The following is a 22,436-nucleotide window of genomic DNA, read 5'->3' as shown; positions in this document are numbered from 1 at the left end:
GGCCCGCCCCGGCCCCGCCCGGCCGAGAGCGGCGGCGGCGGCAGCGCGGGGGGCGCCGGGGGGTTCGCGGCCCTCACAACCGCGGGACTACAACACCCACAGTGCCCCGCGGTCGCCGCAGCACTGCGCGTGCGCGTCACCTCGGGTAACCTGAGCTGAGACGGGGAGGGGCGCCATCCGTGACGTCTCCACGGCGCGACGCAGCGTGACGCATAATGTGCGCGCAGCGCGGGTTCCGCGAGGGTCGCCCGGCGCTCCCAGGTACCTGGGCTCGGAGAGGCCGCGGCGCGACCGAACGGGCCCCTCGGAGCTGCTGCCGCCTTGCTGCGGGCTCCGCCGGCACCGCGGGACCGCGGCCCTTCGCACTGCGGGGGGAACGCGCCGCGGCCTGCTGTGCTGGGGGCGCTGGGGGACAGCGGGTGAAGCGGTGACGGCACTGGTGGGGGTACTGGGAGCACTGGGAGTTAGGAGGGCAGCGCCGGGGACGGTGGGGGGGACAGGCGGTACTGGGAGTAGCCGCTCCGAGGGGGTCCCGGCAGCCTGCCCAGCGCTGAGGGTGCTCTTTCCTGTGGCCCAGAAGGCGTGTTAACCATTGTGTGAGGACTTGTCGGCGGCTCCATGTCCCCTGCCAGTTATCCCGCGGGCTCCTGAGCTGCATGGCCGCTTACTGCTGGATGCTGAGCGGTCCCGAGTTCTGGCTATTGGCCTAACTCTGGGCCGGTTGGTGATGCTGTGGTGGGAGGTGGTGCGGGATCGTGTCTAGGTGCCAAAGGTGCTCTGGAGCTTCCTGCTGATTTTTGGGGCTGTGGGTGCTGCAGGGTGTCCTTTATTTCCAGCTTTTGCACTGCTCTCTTCTGTGCCTGGCAGTCTCAGTCCAAAGAACTGAGTGGCTGTAAAGGAGAACTCCTGCCGTGTCTATGTTTTAGTGTCAAAATCCTTGTTGGAGTTGAAATGGAGAAGATAGCTGGTTGTGCTGCTACACACCAAGGGAAAAGTCTTTTCAACCTTAGAAATCAATTAAAAAAATATAGCTTTCCAAAACGGTTTTTTTTTTCAGGCCTGATGATAGTGACAGCTCATCTCCATGTGAGCTGCTGACTGTTCTAATTTCTTGTTCTTTTTTTTTATTAATGCGGCAGTTACAGAGATGTGTCAGAAATGGATGTGGTAACTGCAGGCCTGCAGGGTAAGTATCCCCAGTGGATGCTTACGGAGAGCCAGGAGGAAGCTTGTTTGGGGCATAAAAAGGTGGGTCATGGCTCAGGGATGCTTTGCAGGCTGTATAATAACCCAGCTCTGGAGAATGTGCTTAGGGTTAGGCCTGTGCCTCTGAGGGAATTTTGGTGTTCCTGGTGCTCACCCAGGAATGTGGGTTCTACATCAGCGAGGATGGGGGATTGCTCATCCATTTAATTTGAGACCTCGAGCTGTGGCCTGGTAGGGGAGTTGCTTCTGGGAAGGTCCTTTCTGGTGTCCTTCATGTGTTAAATATTCCAGGATTTGCAGCTCAAATGTGTCAGCTGAATTAATTGTTCATCAGCTTTTGATGTCCTGTAAGTGTTACAGTGTCCTTGGGTTTGCTTTTTTTTTTTTTCTGTGTGTATGAGCAGTTCACTATAAAAATGCCCAGGAGAAGGGACCTTCCCTCAGGATCCCTGTAACACCTGAAATAGCTTCAACAGTTGGAAAATTATTAACGAGGTGAAAAGCAGAGGATCAAATTCAGCAGCTGTTGTTCCACCAAGTGGGAGTAAATGATTAGTTGATTAGTAAATGGTTAGTAGCTTGGGTATTAAACATTATCAGATGAAACAGCAATAACTTTTAGTTTTTGTTCACTGAGCGCTCAGAGCCGAGTAGAGAAGTTGGAGCAGGAACCCAGATATTTTGATAAAGGGGAGCCCGGCTGGGATGGATGTCCCTGGTAAGGACAGGTAGGTAACCAGATCTCTCCCAAATTTTGTTTGCTAGAAGCCTGGTGCCCAGAGGAGTGTTCTGGAGGATGGGCTGCCATTCCTGGAATTCTGTGGCTCTGTTGTTTATAGCTATGAATCCAGTGACTGTTCTCTTCTTGCAGAAGATATCAGGTAACAGCTGATATTCAGGTTTTTTTTATACTTTGAGTCCTCCTTTCTTTTTGGGAGGGACTCAGCTCCTGGGAACGGTTTCCCATTTGGCCTTGTTGGTGGAAGGTGCCTTTGCTGAACCTTTCAGTCCCTCAAAGCAGAAGCTCAGGACGTTCCAATGCAGATTACTTGCCTTTCACAGTATGGAAAATTCCATGAGCTTCAATGCCTTCATGGGGAAGTGTTAATTCTTAACTTGCAATTTTTAAAGAAAAGACAGTAAATTAATGCTGCAAATAGATTATTATTTTTCCCTTTTTTGTGTAGCACAGCTCACGTTGCTGGAGGAAGAAATTCTGTGCCCAGCTTCCAGTGCTGTGGGATAAATAAAGGACTGTCTTTCTAGGGATCAGGGGGTGAATCAAGAAGAACCTTTCAAAGGAGTATTCCGTCATCTTTTGCCTCTGGCTGTCCTTGAGGCCTGTGTGGTCAAGTTTAGTGGTGGGGGGCTAAAGGCCTTGTCCTTGTGGTGCTGAAGGAGAAGAGGTAGGAAATTTGGGAGTCCAGTTGAGCCAGGGAAGAAGGGAGTGGTGTGGGAAAGGTGTTTTAAGATGGTTTTATTTCCCATTATCCTACTCTGATTTGATTGGTGGGAAATCAGTTTATTTTGATGTATTTGCTTTGCCCATGCCGGTAATTGCTGCGTGTCCTCTCCCTGTCCTTCTCTGCACCCACAGCCCGCAGCTATTTATAAACAATGTGCTGCTATTGGCAAGCAGATCTGCAGAGTTTTGAAGCATTTCAGGTGCCTCTGTGGATCAGCACGAAGTGGTCTGTGCTGTGAAATGGCTCCTGTGCCTTGCACATGTGAAATGGGAATAATCACAGCCAGTGCACCTTCCGTGTTCGTGTGGGGTGACTTAAGGTTGGTGTTTTAAATGCTGATAGAGCAGCAGATAAATGTGAGGGAGATCTGTTCCTTTCCAGGCAGAATTTATCAGATGGAGCTGCTGTTGGATTTGACATTGAGTGGCCACCATCATACACAAAAGGGAAGATGTCCAAAACAGCTGTAATCCAGATGTGTGTCGCTGAGGACAGGTGTTACTTGTTCCACATCTCCTCCATGGCAGGTACTGTACTTCCCCTCTTATTTAGGGTGTGAACTGCTCGCTATTTCTTGTGGTTAAGCTTGAACATAAGCCTTGATCAGTGGGTGATATGTCCTACTGTATGGGACAGCAAAAATCCACCCTTTTTCTCCCCTTTCCCACCTGTAATAAAGGGGTTTATTCTTTGAGTGATGCCTATATATTAAGACGATCTTAGCTTGCCACGTGTGCTTGAAAACAAGGTGTGGGTTCTGAACAGGGGAGGAGAGTCTTACTTGGGGATTATTTTTCTGTCTGGGAGAGAATATTTTATTCCCGTTTTAAAAACTTAATTCCTTGCTCCTATAATGAGTTTTCTGTTTAGTGCCAAAATAAACAATGAACCTAAATAGAGCGGGCTGTGGGGGTTTTTGTGTTTTGTTTTGTTTTTTATTTTCATTTGGCTTCAACGAAAAGCCTCAAGAGTGATGGTTCTTGTGCTTTCTATTCCCAGTACCTGCATTATATGACATCAGCTTTGGGAAAGAATACTGGGTACCTGATGTGATGCAGCTGAAGGGAGAGAAGGGGGTGTGCTTAGCAGAGGCTCAATTCATTATGGCTGTGAATAAAAGCTTCCAAATAGGGAAAACAGGGATGAGGGAAGGAGATGGCAATTTTATAACCTTTGGTTTAAAATGTTAGATTGAAACTATGCCTGTGAGAGGTTTCTGATTTCCCTGGGGGACTCGTGCTGAGGTATAATAGCGATAATTTTAATGTTGGTGTTCAATCCTTTGTCATTTAGAGCAAATGGGGTGGAAAATTTAATTGCTGGAGGCTATTCCGTCAGGGAGGCTCGAGAGCACAAAGGAAAATGATGTGAGGAGAGGAAGCTGAGGGAAGAAAGGCCATAAAGAGCTGGAGTGCTTTTGATTGTGGCAGGGGAGATGTTTGTGTGCCAGTGCCGAGCGTGGCTGCACGTGGGCTGCTGTGTTACAGAATACACGTTTTCCAAAATGCCTCTTCTTGTCAATGGAAGATGCACTTTGAGCTGAGTGACTTGTGCAGGAACCAGAGGCAATTCCTGCTTATTATGGCAATAGATATGATCTGCAGAAATGCTGGCCAGATCACAATAAAAAGCAGCAAGTCGTAGCAGAAAAACTTCCTCCTGCAAGAGGAATTGAGCATTCTTGGACTGTGTATAAATGACAAAAACACATTTATTTGTTTACATGTTGGGAAGGTTGTTTGTAATTTTCAATTTATTAGTATTTTTTAGGTTTCCTTACAGATTTCTCAAAATGTGACCTGTTTATCAGATTGTAGCTTTTGCAGTCTTCAACTTAGACTTTTTGGTTTTGATAGTCACTTTTCTAGGAATGAGGTGGTGGAAATGGGGCACGAGTCCTCTACTGGGGAGTGCCCATCCTTGCAGGTTTTAATGATGATTCCCTTAGGTGAAAATCCCATGTACAGCTACCCAGCTGAGTATGTTGCAGGCTTTTATTTGACCAAATTCTTTCCCCTTTCTAGAGGATTTTTCACGTTTTCCTGTGGCTTTCATGCTTTGGAAATGCTGTGCTTGGTCTGCATCCACCAGCACCAGGCTGCTACTACCTGGGGGGTTTTTACCAGTTTATTTTTTAATGCTTTGGGGTGGATCTCCCATTTCCCAGTCCACAACACAACCGACTGTGGGTGTAGCTACAGATGTACCTGTGCAGTGGCAGCCATCAAAGGGCAGAGATAATTGTGCAAAAATAAAATCAGTGATGCCAAGTGTTTGTTGAAGTACATAAATACATATTGCAGGACTGAGAAAAGGGGATGTTTGCAATGAAACCCAAGGCAGATGAGCACTGTGTGCCTGTGCAGTTCTGTGTGTTTGCAGGTACTAAATTTGCACTTGAGCCTAATTCAGGGTATCCAGCTGTGGGGTCCTCAAGGTACGGATTTAAATAAGATGCTCTGAATTTTAAATGGGAGCAAACACACAGGGGAGGAAAAGGCTGTTACTGTTCAAGGATCAAGTGTCTGTGGCTGTTCTTCCTGTAGAAAATGAGATGAGAAAGCTGACTGCTTTAATTCAGTCCTGTAAGCTTGAAAATACCCTTTGATCCAGGATTGCTGTGCCATCAGTTTGGGAGAAATCAGAATATAATACTCAGAATCTGTGTGCATCTTTAATCATTGTGGGATTTTTGCTTGCTGACAGGACTGACATGTTTGGGCTTGGCACAGCATCTGGTTGGTGAATTTTGTTTTCCAAATGCTGTTGTTGGAGCAGCCCAGCCTTAGCTCTGAGTGTGTCTCCAGAGAATCTGTGCTTCTGATGATTTCCCATGTTTATGGTTTAAACTGTTGCCCAGAAATGTGAAATAGCAAAAACTGTGAGGAAATTATGTGGAAAATAGTAAAATAATATTTGATTTCATGTCATGAACACAGAGTTTTCAGTATTCAAGTATCTTTCTCAAGTGAGGGATTGCTTTTTTTGTTGTGTGATTTAACAATCAGAAAGACGAGGTTTGGGGTTTTTTTTCACTGGATTTGTTTTCAGGTGCAGGATGATTTGCATATTTTAAGTATTTCCTTCTTGCTTGTCTGCAGATGATCCATCACAACCAGTTGAAGTTTTCAGTCATTCCAGAGAGAAATTAAATAAACAGAGGAACTTTGGTGGCTTTTCCTTTAAAAGCACAGGGTTTTGCAGATGGCCTTTGTGCTTGGATTTTGTCATTTCCATGAGACTTTCTGGCATCTTCCAGTATTTAGTTTCTCATGTTTGGGCTTAATCTATTTTAGGTTTTCCCAAGGGACTCAAAAGGCTGCTCGAAGATGAAACAATTAAAAAGGTTGGCGTAGGAATTGAGGGAGATCAATGGAAGCTGATGAGTGACTTTGAAATCAAACTGAAGAGCTTTGTGGAGCTGGCTGACGTTGCTAATGAGAAAGTAAAACTTAAAACCTTTTTGTGTGTGTGGGAGGGAATCTTGTTATGGTGCTGTGCAAAAGGAGGCTTCCCTGTCTTGATTGGTGTTCCATTCCAAGAGCAAACGTGTTCTGTGGAATAAAGCAGAGATCTATAGTAACTTATTTAGAAACTGTTTGAAAACACCTCTCAAAGCCTGCAGAATCAAGTACTGTCTTTCAGTGAGCCAATTTTTAATCAACACTTGTCCCCCTCTCAGGTCTGTTCACTTACAGTATTTACAAGATGTACCTTTTTAATTCAGCTGCAAGTGCTTTTTCCTTGAATTCTTAGTGATGGAAATGGCCTGATTGTTCTGCTGGCAGTCATGTCGTTGTCCCAGCCATGACTGAACCTTATAAACAGGGTTCAAGAAGGCAGCCCTGCTGCCATGGCTTGCTGGGTGCTCCAGGTCCTCCCTGCCAGAGGTGTTTGTGCCACACAGCCTGTAAAAATACCTCGATTCCTATGATTCTCAGGCTGCTCTCACCTCAGCTCTGGTGTGGTTGCTGTTTCCAGCACCTGGTGAGCTGCTGTGCACGAGTTGTGCTGCATTTGGCACACCCTAAATAACAGTTCTATGTCAGATTGTTTGATGCAGGGACACCTGTGTTGTCTTTATAGGGAAGGGAGCCAAAGGTTCGTTGCTTTCCAAATCCTTATTTCTAGCATGTCCCTTAAAGCTTTTCTTTCTGCACCTGCCAGGGATTTCCTTACCTGTGCTTGGTCTCTCCATGCATTTCTCATTCCTTCTGTGATGCAGCATCAACATTTGGAGCAGTGCTTTTCATAGGAGCCACTTCAGAGTTTGGCTTCCTAGTGGATTGAAAATGATACAAATGAACTCTTTTGCTCAAGCAGTAAGAGGAGCTGCTACTTCTCAAATTTGGACTTTGCTCAGTTACTCCCCCTTTTTTTTATTTTTATTTTTTATTTTTTTAATTCCCGTAGTTCTACTCGGGATAATTTGTTAGGAAGATGAGCAATGTGATCTCTCTGATAGCAGCTTAAAAGTCTTCTGCTAAAGAGAAAACAAACCAAAAATAAACTTGAAAGAGAACAGAAGAACAGGGTTATATATAATGGCACAATGAGAAGGGAAGGGCTGGGGGAGCCTAAAAAGAACAGGTTTTTTTTTTTTTAATACCAGACAATGAGCTGCTCATGCTGTACTGCTGCTGTGCTGTGCTGGGCACGTTTTCCAAGCTGGAATAACAGCAGGCCTGGATCCTTGGGCTCTGAAGCCAAGTTTGCCAGCCTGGCCCTCGAGACAGCAGTGTGCAGCCACTGTGGTTGACAGGGGATTGCAAAGGCAGTTGGAGGCAGCAGCGTGCTGGGGTGGCTTTTGGAGGCTTGGGATGAGCTGCTTCCCAGCACTCCCAGCACTGGTTAGTGTGGGCTGGAGCTCTGCTCTTCTGCTTTGTCCAACACTCACAGGCAGGCTTTAATATTCCTGTGTTTTTATCAGATAAATCCCTGGTGCTTGATACTGACTTTTTCTAATTAGAAAGGCAAATAACAGGAAAATCCTGGAGGAGAGAGGGGTTGCTGCTTAAGTCTAGGGCTTTTATTTTATCAACCCAGAGGTTGCTTTGTACAGATTCTTCATATTTTTGAGTGTGACAGCACTGAGAAGAGTTACTGCTTTGAAAAACTAAGTATGCTTTGACTAACCCAGAGCTCTTTGCTTCTAACAAGGGATTGAGTACACTTGGCTCTTTTTGGGGAGGTGCAGGTGCTTTCCATTTTAAACAAATCCTCTGCTTTTGGTGGTTTGTTTGTTTTATTTTTTCCTCAGCTGAAGTGTAAGGAGACCTGGAGTCTGAATGGCTTGGTGAAGCACCTTTTTGGCAGGCAGCTGTTGAAGGATCAGTCTGTCCGCTGCAGCAGCTGGGAAAAGTTTCCACTCAACGAGGAGCAGAAGCTCTATGCAGCCACAGATGCCTATGTATGTACCACAGGGGATCACCATTCCAACCTCTGGCAGTAAATCCCTGATCCAGTGTGCTCTTAGCTGCTGCTTGTTTCTTTAGTCCCTTATCTGCAGGTGTTGCTGTAGCTTGTTAGCACTTTTGGGTGTGTTTCCTTCTGGTTTTGTCATCTTGTTCAGCTGCTAATGAACCCAAATATTGTTAAATGTAGTATGGGAGGTGAAATTCAAAAGCAATTTGGTGGTTAATACAGGAGAACCACAATATGGACTGTCAGGAGCAGTTCAGTTGCATAGGAGTCTTGTGGTTCTCTACAAGTCCCTGTTTTTACGGTGTTTTGAATGAATTTTGGTTTATCTGCAGTTCTGTGAAGGCTTTTATCAATATGCTACCAGGTGCCACCTGCTTCCTGGGAGAAAATCATTCCTTATAGCAAGAAAAAACAATCCCTTCAGTCTCTTATTTCTAGGCTTAGAGGAAGGGAAGCAGGACAATGGTTCCTTTTCTGACTTCTCGTTTCAAGTTCAGCCTTGGAGGGTTTAGCACCTGTGAAGACCCAAAACATTAAGGAAAACATTTTAATTTTTTTTTTTTTTTTGTGCCTGGTTCAGCTTTTGTAGCCCTTTTTTTCCAGGCAGTGCATCTTTCCCACTATGCTCTGTTCATCTGGCCTACCTTTTGGAGCCTCCCAGGAAAACATGAGGGAGTAACTTGTTTCTTTTTCAACACGTGTAGCCTAATTAGCACATTGCTGGCTTTGGGCTGTATTTTTCTGTTAGAACTCATTATTCATACCAAGGGAAACACTAAACACACCGAATCCATCTTGGTAGGTTTGTAGCTCTTCTCCTGGAGCATGGCATGAAATCTGAATGAGGTGAGCAGATGGTGGGACTGGGAGCTGAGTACTGGGAACTTTCTGTGTGCAGTGAGCTTGCTGAGATTGCCCACTCTGGGATCTGTGTAAGAGTATCCATTCCAGAGGGAGTTCCAAGTCAGCATTTGGCCCTTAGTGCAGCATTCTGTAACACATAACCTGGTCCTGATGGGCAGTGGAGTCAGGGTAGTAATTACTATGATGTGACCTGCATTCCAGATGGGAATTCTGATGGTCATGCTCTACTGGTGCCATGCTTTGCCTCGTTAACTCCTGGTTAATTTTTGTTGTTGTTTTTTCTCTGTGGAGTACTGAGTACTAATTATTTCATTTCTCTCCTAGGCTGGCTACATTGTTTATGAAAAATTGAAAAATATGAGTAAGAGTGACCAGAAATTATTTAGCGTGAGGAAAGGTAAATTGTCCATCCAGGCATGAGGAATTTATTCTATGTACAATTGCATATTCCATTTCCCAGCAGGTATTTTAATAGTGTCAGGTTTTCTTTGGCTTCTTGGTGATTCCAAATGACTTGCAGAGAGAGCAGATAGTAAAAGGTCTTGGGTAACCTTACCCCATGACTGTGTTCCATAGGATGTAGGAAGGTTACTTTTAGGATGTTTGTTGGTGTTTATCTCTGCTGTACACAGAGATGGGAAGAATTCCTGCTATCATCCCAGTTGGTTTATGGAAACACTTGAGTGAGTTCATTTCAGTGCTGCTGATGCAGGGACCAATACCTAATTTAAGATGAAATAGGGCCACAAAAGAAACCGTGTTAGGAAGTCATGTTTTTATTGAAGCATAGCCATAGGACCCAAATGTTTTAGAGCAGCTTAACATTATTTACTTCATCAGGGGAGGTTTTAAAATCTTAGTTCTTGTTCAGTTCTATGTTTCATAATGAAGATATTACAGGTAGCTTAAGGCTGGAAAAGAGGGGTGATGAGGAGTTGGTTTCCTTTTTGTTTTGGTTGAATTTTACTCTTCTGTCAAAGGCAGAAGTGGCAGTGCTATCCCCTTGATACGAGGTGCAGGATTTGGCCTTGGTTTAGTCAGCATGTCCTTGTTAGGAGCTCTTTTCCAGGAGCTGGAGGGAAGCTGGGAGGGATCACTTTGTAGCAGTCCCGTTGTGTACCTGTTTTCCCTGAGCTTGTGTAATGGAAGAGAGGCAATGCTGAAATACTGGGAAGCTTGGCCTGATTCTCTGTGCTTGATTTTTAAGCCCTGGAAAATGCTGTTTTACCAGCTGTCCATCTTGTAGGAAAACAGTCACAGGAATGTGAGTTGTTCACATAGAGATGTTAGACCCCAGTTATTACAAAATAACCAATTCTTGCACTTGTTACAGATGCCACGTCTGAGGGTGTGAGGGAGAGCTTGGCTTCCCTGGCTGAAGAGATAACACACCTGGCTTCTCACATCCCTGACTCTTCTGGACAACAGGAAAATTTCCAGAGGTCAGTTGTTTGCTGACTTTTCTCTACCTCCACAATCAGTGTTTGGCTTTTGATTTCCGAGGTCCCACATGACAAGTACACGTGTTTGAACAGGCATCTGTTACCTGTTTGCTGTTTTCCAAGGAAATGTACTTTTTTTATATGTAGGAATATGTGTTTTCTCTGGTCTAATTGCAACGGATTTGACACTGAACTTGGCTGGGTTTTCTTCTGAAGTGTAGTAACTCCCTCTGGGATTTTTGTTTTACCTTCCTTGTTTTTTTTCTCCTAGGGCTGCTGAAATAGTAGCTGAGATATCAGAGAGCATCAGTGCCTTAAAATCCACCCTGCTGGGCTCAGGTTCCCCTTCTGGACTGGAGAGGAGCTGTGGTGCAAATACAACACTATTTGAAGCCAAGTCAGCAAATGTCAAAGCACAAAAAGCAGAATGTGCTGAGCAACCTGAAGGTGACCTCAACATCTGCTCTGATGCTACACTGGCTGCCCTCTGGGAGGAAGAAATGGGTGGAGAGGAGGCACAGAGAGGTAACAGTGCTCTGCAAAATGGGGCTCCAGCAGCCAGATTTACAGACAAAGAGGACAGAGATGACTTCATGTCCCTGGACATTAGTGAGCAAGAGCTTCAGGTCTTGGAACGTCAGGCTGCCAAGGAATTGGTCAGTGAAGTTGCACCTGAGGTAATGAAAACTTGTTAAGTTCAGATATTTCTTTCAGATATTTTGTTTTTAATGGGCAGGCCTCAGAACTGAATGTTGAGGTTTAATTATCTTTGCTAGGAAGTTAAAGCAAAAGGAAAAGTGGCTTATAGGAGGTACAAAAGGTTGGAAGGTTGTGGGTAAAATGGAAATTACTTTGCTTCTAAGAGAATGGTGTTGGTTTTGTAGGAGGCATGTTCCACAGACAATGAGCAAAACGTGTCCTGTGTCATTGAGAGCGATGAAGAGCTGGAAATGGAGATGCTGAAAGTGAGTGCCTCAGGGCTGATTTTTCAATTTTTTTTCTAATGATGCTGCTCTGGGATCACAGTGGAGTGGAGCACAGTTAAGGGAGGGAATGTGAAGCAAAATGGTGCTGCTTACAGAAGATGGACAGAATAAACACATGGATACCTAAGGAATTCAGTTTGCTGGTTGTCATTTGCCTCGTGTGTCATGTTCCCTACACCAGCTTGGACTTGATCCACCCACTAGATTTAAGTTGTTACAATTACATTAAAACCTGGTTCCCATATTGTATTACCTTGGATAGGCATTTTATCTACCCTTCCATGCTCCAAAATAACTTTTTTCTTCTTAATTTCTCAGTCTCTAAAAGATGTAGATGGTAGTGACGGAGTTTCACCTGAAGGAGAGCCCAGTAAAACTCCTGACACAGAAGTGGATGTAGCACCAGATGGTGATGAAGATGAAGGCATTGAGGAAGAGGAGGATGAATATTTTGGTATGGTTTTAAATAAATCTTAGTGCATGATGAAATAAATTCTTAAAGATCACTGGCTGTAGAAGCAGCCGTGGAAGCACAGTGACTTTTAGGGGTTGGTTTCTCAAACCAGAAAAATCAAGGGAGCTTGGTATGTGTCAAGATGAAAATAAAAGGTGTGCTTGGCAAAAGAGAATGAAGTTCTGCCATGAACTTCTGCTGATGTCTGCTTCATGGGAGTAAAACCCGTGTGGGGCTGTGGGGGACCTGCTCACAACACAGCATGGGGGAGGTGACACCTCCCTGTGTGCCTGTGTTCTTCTGCTGTTGCTTCTGCATGGCAGAATTCTGAAGAAATTCTGCTTTGGGGGTGATTGTGACTTGCTTTGGGGTTGTCCCTTTGGTGAGAAATCAAGTGGGGAAAAGCAGCTGAGATGTGAGGAGAAACACACCTTGACTTGTTTGGATGATCCTGTTGCAGATGATGCAGTTATGCATTACAGTCCTGCTGCTTTATCTCATTAATTAAGCCATATGTTCTCCTCCTCATGCAGGGTCTCTGAGGAGCCTCTGTGCTTTTTTAATCCTTCATTTTAGCCGTAGATACCTAGAGTTTGATATCTCTCTTTTCACTGGAATTGCCCAAATTCTAACCCCTGGGCATCACGAACCATGAGCAGACTGTTGTTTGTGGAGACAGTGCTTTATCTTTTTTTCAAATTTAATCCCAAATTAGTGTTTTCTCCTCTCTCTCACTAAAGATCCGCTGCTGCCAGAACCTGGAGAAAGCCACATCATGTGTCTGAAGACCTATTTTGGGCATTCTTCATTTAAACCGTGAGCAGATTTTCTGTTAAAATATGGGGACACGCTGGGGAATGTGTTCCTGCCCTTCCTTCAACCTGGAAGATGTTTTCATCATTGCTTACTTGAAAAAATGGGAACAAACAATTGCCAACAAACTATTCCAGGTCTTGTTCACACTCTCTTGTGTTGGAGATAAGTGATCCACGAACACTGTGAAAACTGCAGGTATTATTTGTGATCTCCTGTGAGTGTCTACATCAAGTGCTGCTTGCTTGAGTCCTGTTAGAGATCCCCACTCTGGCACTTGTGGCCCTGCCTGCAGCACTTGGAGTGTCTGAGTGGCTGCAGCATGCAAAGACAGCACTCTGAGGCAGCCTCAAGGGTCCCTTTAACCCACAATTCAACAGAATATGCAGTTTTATGCAATTTACTTGTTATCTGTGGTGGCAAAAATCAAGTATTCCCCTTTGTTTAATTTAAAGGGTCCAGTGGAAAGTGGTCAATTCTCTTTTGGAAGACAGAAGAGATAATCTTGTTGTCATGGCAACTGGTGAGTTACCATTGCATCCTAAGAAACAATAAAAAAATCGTTCCCTTTTGGGGAGAGAGTAGTAAAACAGACATGGCTTGGTTTTTTGGGCTCATTAACGTGTTAGAATTGTCTGTTGTAGCTGCATAGAAAGCATGATGTCTCACTTTGGCTTTTTTTTTCCCCTCTCAGGCTATGGAAAAAGCTTGTGCTACCAGTTTCCTCCTGTTTACACTGGACACACAGGAGTTGTCATCTGCCCTCTCATCTCCCTGATGGAGGACCAGGTGCTGCAGTTGACGTAAGTAACGTGGTGGCAGTGCCAGGCTGCTCTGGATTGCCCATGGACTCACAGGCATCCTGCCTGTGGCATTCCTGGGTGTTTCCCCTTTGGAGCTTGGTGCACAGCAGGGCTGTTTGTGTGTCAGCTGCAGAGCATGTGTTTCACAAGGAACACACACAGCCTGTGTCAGCAGTCTCAGATCCCTGGATTTGCCACGTAGGTGAACCAGAGGCTGAAGTTGCAAAGGATGGACGCTGGTGAGAGGTTTTTGAAGGCACTTATTTCTGGATTCACAGGCCTTTGGTGTCCAGACCAAAGTGGTGTGGGAGCTGTTTGAGGCTGTCAGACTCATGTCACAGTTTGGTAGGGCTTCCTTTGGGTCTGAGGAGTGACATGTGAACCCAGAACTGCTGGAAGCTGTAGGCAATCCAGATCAAAGCTACAGCACAGGCTTTCAAGAGGGACAGTGTAGTAGGTCTCCTAACACCTGGCCTCTTCACTTCTTAAGACATCTGAAGGGGGGAACTTGTGGGTGACCCCACATCATTCTGACATGAGCAGTTTTAGGTGTTGTCAGGATAAATCTCTTTGATTTTTAATACCTGATAATGCTTTCTCCACATGTATTCACTTCCTATTGTAAGAGCTATTCACTTCTGACACTTTGTCACTGAAGCTGTGCGACTCATGCTGAGTTGTCTAGTTCATTCCTGCCTTGTCCAACTTGGGAAGAACGAGTCTTTTGTGAAAGGGAATATGAAGATGTTTTGAAGTGAAGAACATCAATTATGTGTGGCATTTTCTGCTGCACGTTGTGGCTGTGTGCAGATGAATGGCTGGACAACCTAAGCTCCTTGATTATTACTCAGCAGGCTGTCTGTGTGTTCAGCTGCTGCTGACTTTTCCACTGTTTTCCTCAGTGGAATGGGTTTATTCAGTACCTTCCCAGTGGGAAACTGCAGCAGTTTGTCTGTCGGTCTGGCTGCAGTTTGGACTGAGCAGCTATGGAAATGAAACCAAGGGCTCTGAGACAAAGCAGCAAATCACCAAGTTGAGAGGTAAAATATGAATTAGTTGAGCTGGTTATTATGTCATTAAAAACTAGCCACCTGATTTAAAATTAGCACATGCAGCATCTGTAGCTCACAAAAGATTGAACAAGGTAAAGCACTGTGGGCTAGCAGTGAATAGTTGAAGAAAACATATCTAGCATATTCTTTTGGATGTTTTCTTTGTGAACTTGTGCAAGGAAGATTGTCTTCTTTTCTCTGCTTCCTACTAATCCAGCTTGTGTCTTGTGGAAACAGGAGTGGAAGAGCGTTTGAGTAGCAGGAAGAGCCATGCACCACTCTTGCTTTTTCAAAAGGTGTTTCATACAAATATCCTGGAAGAAAGTAGTCTCTGACCTCACAGCTTGAACTTCCTTTAGAAATGCTGGCACAGGCTGGGAGCTAAAGCTTGGAGAGTGAGTCTGTTCGTGATTGTGCTTTTTTATTTCTGCAGAATGACAGGGATTCCAGCTTGTTTCCTTGGTTCAGCTCAGTCGAAACAGGTCAGGGATTCCATCCTAGGGTGAGTTTCAGCCAAGCTTTCTGGTACTCTGGGCTCTGACATAGGGGTGCTTGAGGGGTACCATGTCTCTCTGCTCCATCATCACTGCAACTCCTGGTTCTGGCCCAGCCCTGGCAGCTGGTACTCAGGATTTTGTTTGCATTCTCCCAGGCTGAGTGTGTGGGAGGCTAGAGCCACCCTCTTGTGCCTTTTAGCTGGGGAGATGGAGCTTATTGACTCAGCTGTGTTCTGATTAATACCTGATTTTAGTCAGGTTTTGGGCCTATCTCTGTCATCACCACAGCAATCCATTCTTATTCTAAAGGCTGGCAAATCTGGTTTTTCTTTTCCTGTAATGCCTTGCTTTCCTTCAGTTCTGGAATATTTTCTTCACTTTCTTCTTCTTCTTCACTTAATTCTTCTTGTTTCCCATCAAAGATCTGTTTTTCTCATATTGTTTTTCAATGCAATCATGATTTTATTGAATTTAATTGTGTGGGGTCTTCTCTTCTGTGTCAGTGTGTTTTTCTCTGGTCTTGCAGGGGTCAGTACAGAGTCATATACATGACTCCAGAGTTCTGTTCAGGAAACTTAAAGTTACTTCAGGACCTTGACCAAACTGTTGGTAAGTTGGAGATAAGTGTGGGTGAGTTGTCAAGCAGCTTAAATTGATAATTATGTTTAAGCCTTTTTGATAATTGAAGACATATCACACACTTCTTGGTGAGAGTAGTTACCCCATTCATCACACAAGATCCTGTCACTGATGAAAAAAATCATATGTGTTTGTCTGAGACAATCAGGCTTGGTGTTACAACCCAGAAAATGCAACCAATGGCATCTGTAATTCTTAATTCTGACTATGACTGAGAAGCAGCAAATGGGACAAGGTCCTGTTGGAACCAGCCAGCGATTTTGATCTGTGTGAGGGATGTTGGGTTGTGGTGGGGGGAGACTGTGAAAGCCCTTGGACTTCTTTATGCAAGAGGCCTTTAAGTTGCTGCAGCAGAAAGCATCCCAGGAGCAAAAGCTAAAGCAGTGCTGGTGACTTCTCAGCAAAGCTGGGGCTTGTTTTGTGTCCCCCAGGTATCACCCTCATTGCTGTGGATGAAGCTCACTGCATCTCCGAGTGGGGCCATGACTTCAGGAGCTCCTTCAGAAATTTAGGCTCCTTAAAGAAGACTCTGCCATCGGTGAGGTTTGGCTCTATTGAGTTACTGATGCAAGAGAAGGGTTTTGTGTGATAGTTTGGAAATAGCAGCTTTTTAATGTCGTACTCTGGGTGTGCTGACCATGCTGGTTTGGAGTTGGAGCATCCCTGGCACTGACTGGACTTTGTAGGTTTTTCCCAATGTTTAAACAAAGGATGCTCTGAACTTGGACTACAGAAACTTAGGAAATTTAAATTGCTTTGGATCCCTATGCTGAGGAAGATGATGTCCCTAAGCTTCTGCTTTAATATTGGAGTATTTTGTTTTACCTGACTTAGTGGCTTGTAGGAGCATGCCACTGATTTCTAGACACTCCTCAAGCACTTACTGCATAAGCTCAGAAATTGAGACCTGAACTTAACATGCTTTTATTGAAAGTGTCATCCTGTATTCCCTAAATTTAGTTAATCACATCAGTGAAGTATTGTGTACTCTTTGAAGATACATTCAGAATAAAACTTGGTATTTAAAGTGTTCTGTTCCTATCTGCTCTATCAAGAGCTTTGGTCTAAAATGTTCAAGAAGCTCAATATTAACTATATTTTTCAAATGAGTGAGCTTATCTGATGCTAAACACATTAAAGTGCCTGTCTAGGTTCTGTATCAGTAGACTCTTGAGGTTTTTGGTGTAAAAACTGTCTATGAGAGGTCATGAATGTTCTTCATCTCTTTGCAGGTCCCCATTATTGCTTTAACTGCAACTGCGAGTCCCTCGATTAGAGAGGACATAGTGAAATGCCTGAACCTGAGGAATCCCCAGGTCACCTGCACCAGTTTTGACAGACCTAACCTGTACCTGGAAGTTGGACAGCAAAGTGGAGACATCATGAGGGATTTGAAGCAGTTCCTAACTAGGAAAGGAAGGTAAGGATTTAAGCCTGGTTTTTATCCCTCAGATGTATTTTTTTACAGGCAGGTGGTTTTTTTTTTTTTCCTGTGTCTTTACATGTTGTTGTTGTTGTTATTTTTAGCAGTTCTGTGTATGAGTTTGAAGGCCCCACTATCATCTACTGCCCTACAAGAAAGGCCACTGAGCAGGTGGTGTGTGCACTGAATAGACTCAACGTGGCCTGTGGTACCTACCATGCTGGGATGGGGAACAAACAGAGGAGAGACACTCACCACCGCTTCATGAGGGATGAAATTCAGGTATGTGGGAAACAAAATTCTCTTGGTCCTATTTAGAATTTCAGAGTTTGTGGTAGAAGATGATTTTGGAATAGCAACCTGTGTTAGCCATGTCCTCTGTCTGCAATTCTGGGTGAAGAAATTGCTGGTCTGTGCTGACGGGAATAAGATTCCTGGCTTATCTTTTGAATTTCTGTAGTAATTCCCTTAAAAATGCATGGTATTCAAGGAAAATGGTGGTAGCTGGAACAAGATCACACCTTCTGTGAGCTGCTTCTTTCCTGGGCAGCAGAGGTATCCTGGGACTTCTTGTGTTGCTTTTCATCATCTGTTTTGTGCCTGTTGAGAACAGCTCCTTGAAAGCACTCCTACATTTGCCACAGCACATAATTCCTCTCTTGGTTAAAATCCTGTGGCTGTGCTCTGGCCAAACTCAGCCCTGTGGCTCTGAAGCTGCTGTAATTCAGGCTGAATTTTGAGTCTGTGACAGCAGATTCACACCAAATGTGTGTGAGTTAACCCAGGCATATTTGGGATCACCTGAAGGCACGTGGCTCCTGTTTTGCAGTGTGTTGTGGCCACGGTGGCATTTGGGATGGGCATCAACAAGGCAGACATCAGGCTGGTGATCCACTACGGTGCCCCGAAGGAGATGGAATCCTACTACCAGGAAATGGGGAGAGCCGGGCGTGACGGGCTCCCCGCTGCCTGCCACGTCCTCTGGGCTGCAACAGACCTCCTCTGTAACAGGTCAGGAGCCCTCTTCTCCCTCCTCAAGGCCTTTTGCCATGGGTCTCTGTGGGCTTGCAAGAACCTCTCTGTCTCTCTCCTGTTCTAGCCTCTTTGGGATAATTTTAGATAAAGGGCTCTCGTGAGTATGCCCTGTGCTCTGAGGATCAAGGTGGTAGAGAAGCAGGCAGGCAGCTTGGCTCTGGTTTTAGTAGGATATTTTTTCTAGCTCTTCCTAGTGAATTAGAGAGCACTGTCTGGCACATTTAGTTTTTGATGTGGGACAGGGGAATAGTGGTCAGCATTTAAGGCTCTGCTTTTTTTCGCTTCCGTCTCAGGCGGCTGCTGAACGAGATCAACAACGAGAAGTTCCGGCTGTACAAGCTGAAGATGTTGGCCAAGATGGAGAAGTACCTGGTGTCCAACAGCTGCAGGAGGAAGTGAGTGCTGGAGCCTATTTGGTGCTTTGTCACTGCAGGCAGCTTTGATAAGAGCTGCTGGGACTTGGGCACCAGTAACCAGGGGCATGTCAGACTCTCAGTGTGTTCTACAAGCACAGAACGTTCTATTCTGTATTAACGAGCAGTATCAAAAGTACAACCTTCAGCACATTTATACGTGTCCTTATTTGCTTTTTTTTAAAAAAAAGACTTTTTCTTTAGAGGAATCAAGGCTAAATAATTGGTTCCCCAGTGAATTAATTAATGATGCTGATTTCAAGTCCATTTTCTGCAATAAATTTTCTGTGTAAATTCGTGGTCTTTTACTGAATTCTTTTTGTTCCCTTGGGTAGAATCATCCTGTCTCATTTTGAAGACAGACAACTCCGAAAGGTTTCCTCTGGCATCATGGGCACAGAAGAATGTTGTGATAATTGCAGGTCCAGGTAAGCTTTCTTCCCTGAAGTCTGATCCTAGAGGTGATGTTCCCTCACACTGACTTAGAAGGCAAATTATCTGAAAGAATTGACTTTCACGCATCTGATCTTGCAGCTGTTCAGCCTGAGGTTTATTTCTGAACATCTCTCTAACCTTTCTCTAGTGAGTTGAGCAAACCATGATGAGCTCCAAGTTAGGCTGTGAGAAAGCCTGGAAACAGAGCAGGATCACAGGGATTTAGAACAACTCGGTGAAAAACACCTCTATTCACTGGTTTAAGCCCTGTTAGGTAATTAATCCCAAAAGACAACACTTGCAAATGGTGTGTGGTACCAGGTGTCTAAGGCTAAATTGCCCCAGTGTCCGGGGAGCTGTTCTCCTGTGCTGACATGTGCTCTTTTAACCTTGCTCATAATTTCATGGATGTGCTGAGGGGGGACTCAAGAGGCTGATAGTCACACAAGTATAAACAGAAACACCTTTGTCACTTGGTTCTGTGGTTGCAATAAAGCTTTCCCTGAAGTTATAGTCCAGCATTCCTTGCTCTTGCTGATTGCCTGATGCTTTCTGATCCCAGGCAAGATGTTAGGCTGTGTTGCTTTCTGGAGAAGTGTAACCAATTCAGCTACTGAATTTCTGTATGCCATGGATTAGGACAGCTTTGCCTGGGCACTACTACAACTAAGTAAAAAAAAGAATTTAAAAGATCATAACTTCCCTCTTTACTGTGTTAATAAAGAGCCAGGTAGTGAATTTGTATTGCAGAACTGAAATCACTTGACATAGATGATTTTTCTCCTTACAAGTGGTTGGTGCCAGTAACTTTACAGTGGATTCTTTCAGTCAGTAAGAAATATATTAACAAACCTTACATAGCCTTTAATGGGTTTGTTCTTTATTTCTGGTTTTTGTTTTTCCTTCATTTTCTTAAAGAAACAGAAAAAAGCTTTTAAGTGCAGTTAAAAAAATATTGTGCATGTCCAAACCAATGCAAATATTTAAATACTGAATTCAAAGACTGCTGAGACAATGTTCATAACAGCAGGTGCCATGGAGAGCTTGCTGTGGGTTGGGCAGTTGTCTGAGAAATTACATTGATAGAAATATAAATGTCTTGAAGTTACATTGGTATAAATAATTAAATGTGTTTAAATGTATAGAGCTAGGACTGATGGTAGAGATTAAATACAGGTCAATCACTTGTGGTTATTTAATTTAATTATTTTATTAATTACTGGGTTGACAACATGTGGAGCAAAGGAGAGGGGACTGGATTTGTTTGTGTTAAGCCTGGCTTCCTTTGTGCCTTCCAGCAGCTCCAGCCTCGCAGTCCCCAGTGACTTTGACGGTGGATTGCAGGACTTTGGGAAGCAAGCACAGCAGCTGCTGTCTGCAGTCACTGCCCTGGATGAGAAGTTTGGGACCAAAATGCCAATTCTGCTTCTTCGAGGGTCTGTAAGTGATGGTGCAGCTCCTTGTGTGTGTTCTGAGGGGAGAGGCTGTGACAGTGTCCTTCTTAATTGATCTATCAGTCAGTACATAGATATACATTCATGTTAATTCTTGTTGGAGAGATGGATGTTGGTGTAGAGAGGTAGCCTTGACTTTGGGAAGCTGCTCAGCTCCACTCCCCAAGCAACAAGCAAGATGACTGTCCTCTAATTTTTTTATGAAAATGCATAGTTTTGATTGTCTTGAAGGGACCAGCCTTTTCAGAATGAAGGATAAACATCTTGGCTCAATTAGGTGGCTTAAGTTTAAATAAAGCAAAGGATGGTTTCCACTGTAGCTTTGTGTTGCTGTCTGACTTGGAGTATTGCAGCAGTCAGTAGGGTACCAGAATGAATATAAATTAATTTCTATATACCTTTAATTTTAATTGTTTTGAAATACTAAGCAAAAAGCTCACTGGAAATCAATTAGAGTAAGAATTATGTTCCTTGTTTAACCTTTTCCTGAAGTTAAGCTGCTGATTGTCACGCCGTTGTATGTAGGGAAAAATTAACTTGCTGTGACCTTGGCAGAAAGTAGATGAGGAGTGGAATAGGTTAGAGGAGGACCCTCACTGGGCTGTCCTGATTGTACTTGAAGTTTCCCTGTGCAAGGAGTGGCCAAAGCTGACAGATTCTTTCCCAACTTCCAGTGCTCCCAACGCTTGCCGGAGCGGTACCGGAGGCACTCCCTCTTTGGCTGTGGAAAAGAGTGGCCAGAGAACTGGTGGAAACTGCTCTGCCAGCAGCTGATACTGGAAGGGTTCCTCAAAGAAGTCCCAGGCCATAACAAGTTTGCAACCATTTGTGTGCTCACCCAGAAGGTATTTTTGGTAGTGAAGTGACCCACTGAGAGCCCCTCCTGAGCAATGCACAGCGAAGCCCTGTGGTTTATTTCTTACAGGGTAGAAATTGGCTGTCAAAAGCTGGGTCTGCCTCAAATCCAAGTCTTCTGTTACAGTCCAGTGAAGACCTTAATTTGCAGAGACCTTCTACCAGGTAATTTTAGCACGTGTTCTCTTGAAGGCTTCTTTGCTAACATCAGATCAGTCTCTGAAATCTGCTTTTGGAGAAGGCAGGGTTGAACAGGAGGATCCTCAGTGTTCTTGGTTTTTTTTCCATGAAGAATGACAATCCTAATAATTAATCAATAACCTGATTTGCCAAATACATCCCTGTACCGACTTGAAATCAGTTTATTTAGCAGAATGTTATTTTTTTGAAGGGCAATGTCACTATGCAATGGAATTAAGATATAATTAATTGCATTACAGCAGCAGTCATTCGCCTGTGCTCTCCAGGCAGCGCTCCCCAGGCACAAAAGGAACAACACAATCACCAGGCAAGCAGGTCTGTACCAGTACAACCCTCCTGCAATGTGATCCATCCTTGCTCATATTAAAAAAAATAAAACCCAGGTTGTAAACATATCACACATTCATCTTTTGTCAACAGCAAACTCAGTGCAAAGATGGGAAATCAGCATTTGTCTTGTTCTTCTGTTTTTTATAGATATCTCTATATGAGATGTTCTCCTATAACAGAAAAGACAAAACTCCTCCAAGAAGCACTAATATGCTTAACAGGTACAGTATTTGAAATTAAAACAGATTGACCTAATTTTGACTGTGTTAATGGGGATACTGCTTGTCAGGTGATCGTTATCATGAGCATTTCCTGGGAAATGGGTGTGGAAATGTTTAATGCATTAAAAAAAGACAAGTGCCTAAAACTTGCTATACACTGCATTATATTTCAAAATATCTTGTCTTTACAAGATTTCACAGTTAACATCAGGGAGCATGGAGGGCTCTGCCTTTCTACACTGGTCTGGGGAAGACTGGGACTAACACAAGGCTCCCTCAGGTCAAAAGAAATCCAATAACCTCTTGCAAAAAGCAGACCAAGTAATTTGTTTTTCTGGCTCATGTGCTGCTTCAGATTGAATGCACCTTATATTTCTGAGTGGATTCCTCCTTCAGGCCACCATTCTGGTGCTGGCAGATGAC

At 44.2% G+C, this 22,436-nt stretch overlaps 1 protein-coding gene across 7 annotated transcripts in view; it reads left to right on the top strand.

The window, feature by feature from the left end:
• The first annotated feature begins 181 nt into the window (after positions 1–181).
• WRN (WRN RecQ like helicase) overlaps positions 182–22,436 on the top strand; it is a 29,040-nt gene continuing 6,785 nt past the window's right edge. For 2 of the 7 annotated variants that reach the window (XM_088164314.1, XM_088164307.1), the window contains exons 1-27: positions 182–261; positions 1,140–1,248; positions 1,972–2,087; positions 3,054–3,199; positions 5,969–6,117; positions 7,933–8,082; positions 9,285–9,357; positions 10,294–10,402; positions 10,674–11,079; positions 11,287–11,367; positions 11,707–11,842; positions 12,583–12,658; positions 13,111–13,178; positions 13,350–13,458; positions 14,944–15,012; positions 15,534–15,616; positions 16,078–16,184; positions 16,879–17,066; positions 17,174–17,351; positions 17,899–18,080; positions 18,398–18,499; positions 18,853–18,945; positions 20,251–20,392; positions 21,081–21,251; positions 21,332–21,426; positions 21,702–21,777; positions 21,940–22,013. In XM_088164314.1, the coding sequence (XP_088020440.1) occupies positions 1,159–1,248; positions 1,972–2,087; positions 3,054–3,199; positions 5,969–6,117; positions 7,933–8,082; positions 9,285–9,357; positions 10,294–10,402; positions 10,674–11,079; positions 11,287–11,367; positions 11,707–11,842; positions 12,583–12,658; positions 13,111–13,178; positions 13,350–13,458; positions 14,944–15,012; positions 15,534–15,616; positions 16,078–16,184; positions 16,879–17,066; positions 17,174–17,351; positions 17,899–18,080; positions 18,398–18,499; positions 18,853–18,945; positions 20,251–20,392; positions 21,081–21,251; positions 21,332–21,426; positions 21,702–21,777; positions 21,940–22,013 (3,269 nt within the window). In that variant the 5' untranslated portion in view covers positions 182–261; positions 1,140–1,158. The remainder of the gene's footprint in view (positions 262–1,139; positions 1,249–1,971; positions 2,088–3,053; positions 3,200–5,968; positions 6,118–7,932; positions 8,083–9,284; positions 9,358–10,293; positions 10,403–10,673; positions 11,080–11,286; positions 11,368–11,706; positions 11,843–12,582; positions 12,659–13,110; positions 13,179–13,349; positions 13,459–14,943; positions 15,013–15,533; positions 15,617–16,077; positions 16,185–16,878; positions 17,067–17,173; positions 17,352–17,898; positions 18,081–18,397; positions 18,500–18,852; positions 18,946–20,250; positions 20,393–21,080; positions 21,252–21,331; positions 21,427–21,701; positions 21,778–21,939; positions 22,014–22,436) is intronic. The other 5 variants (XM_088164310.1, XM_088164311.1, XM_088164313.1 and 2 more) reach the window with 5 other exon arrangements.

This window comes from Sturnus vulgaris, chromosome 4, assembly GCF_052056855.1.
Source record: "Sturnus vulgaris isolate bStuVul1 chromosome 4, bStuVul1.hap1, whole genome shotgun sequence".
Taxonomy (NCBI): domain Eukaryota; kingdom Metazoa; phylum Chordata; class Aves; order Passeriformes; family Sturnidae; genus Sturnus; species Sturnus vulgaris.
This window is presented reverse-complemented; position numbering and strand designations above follow the sequence as displayed.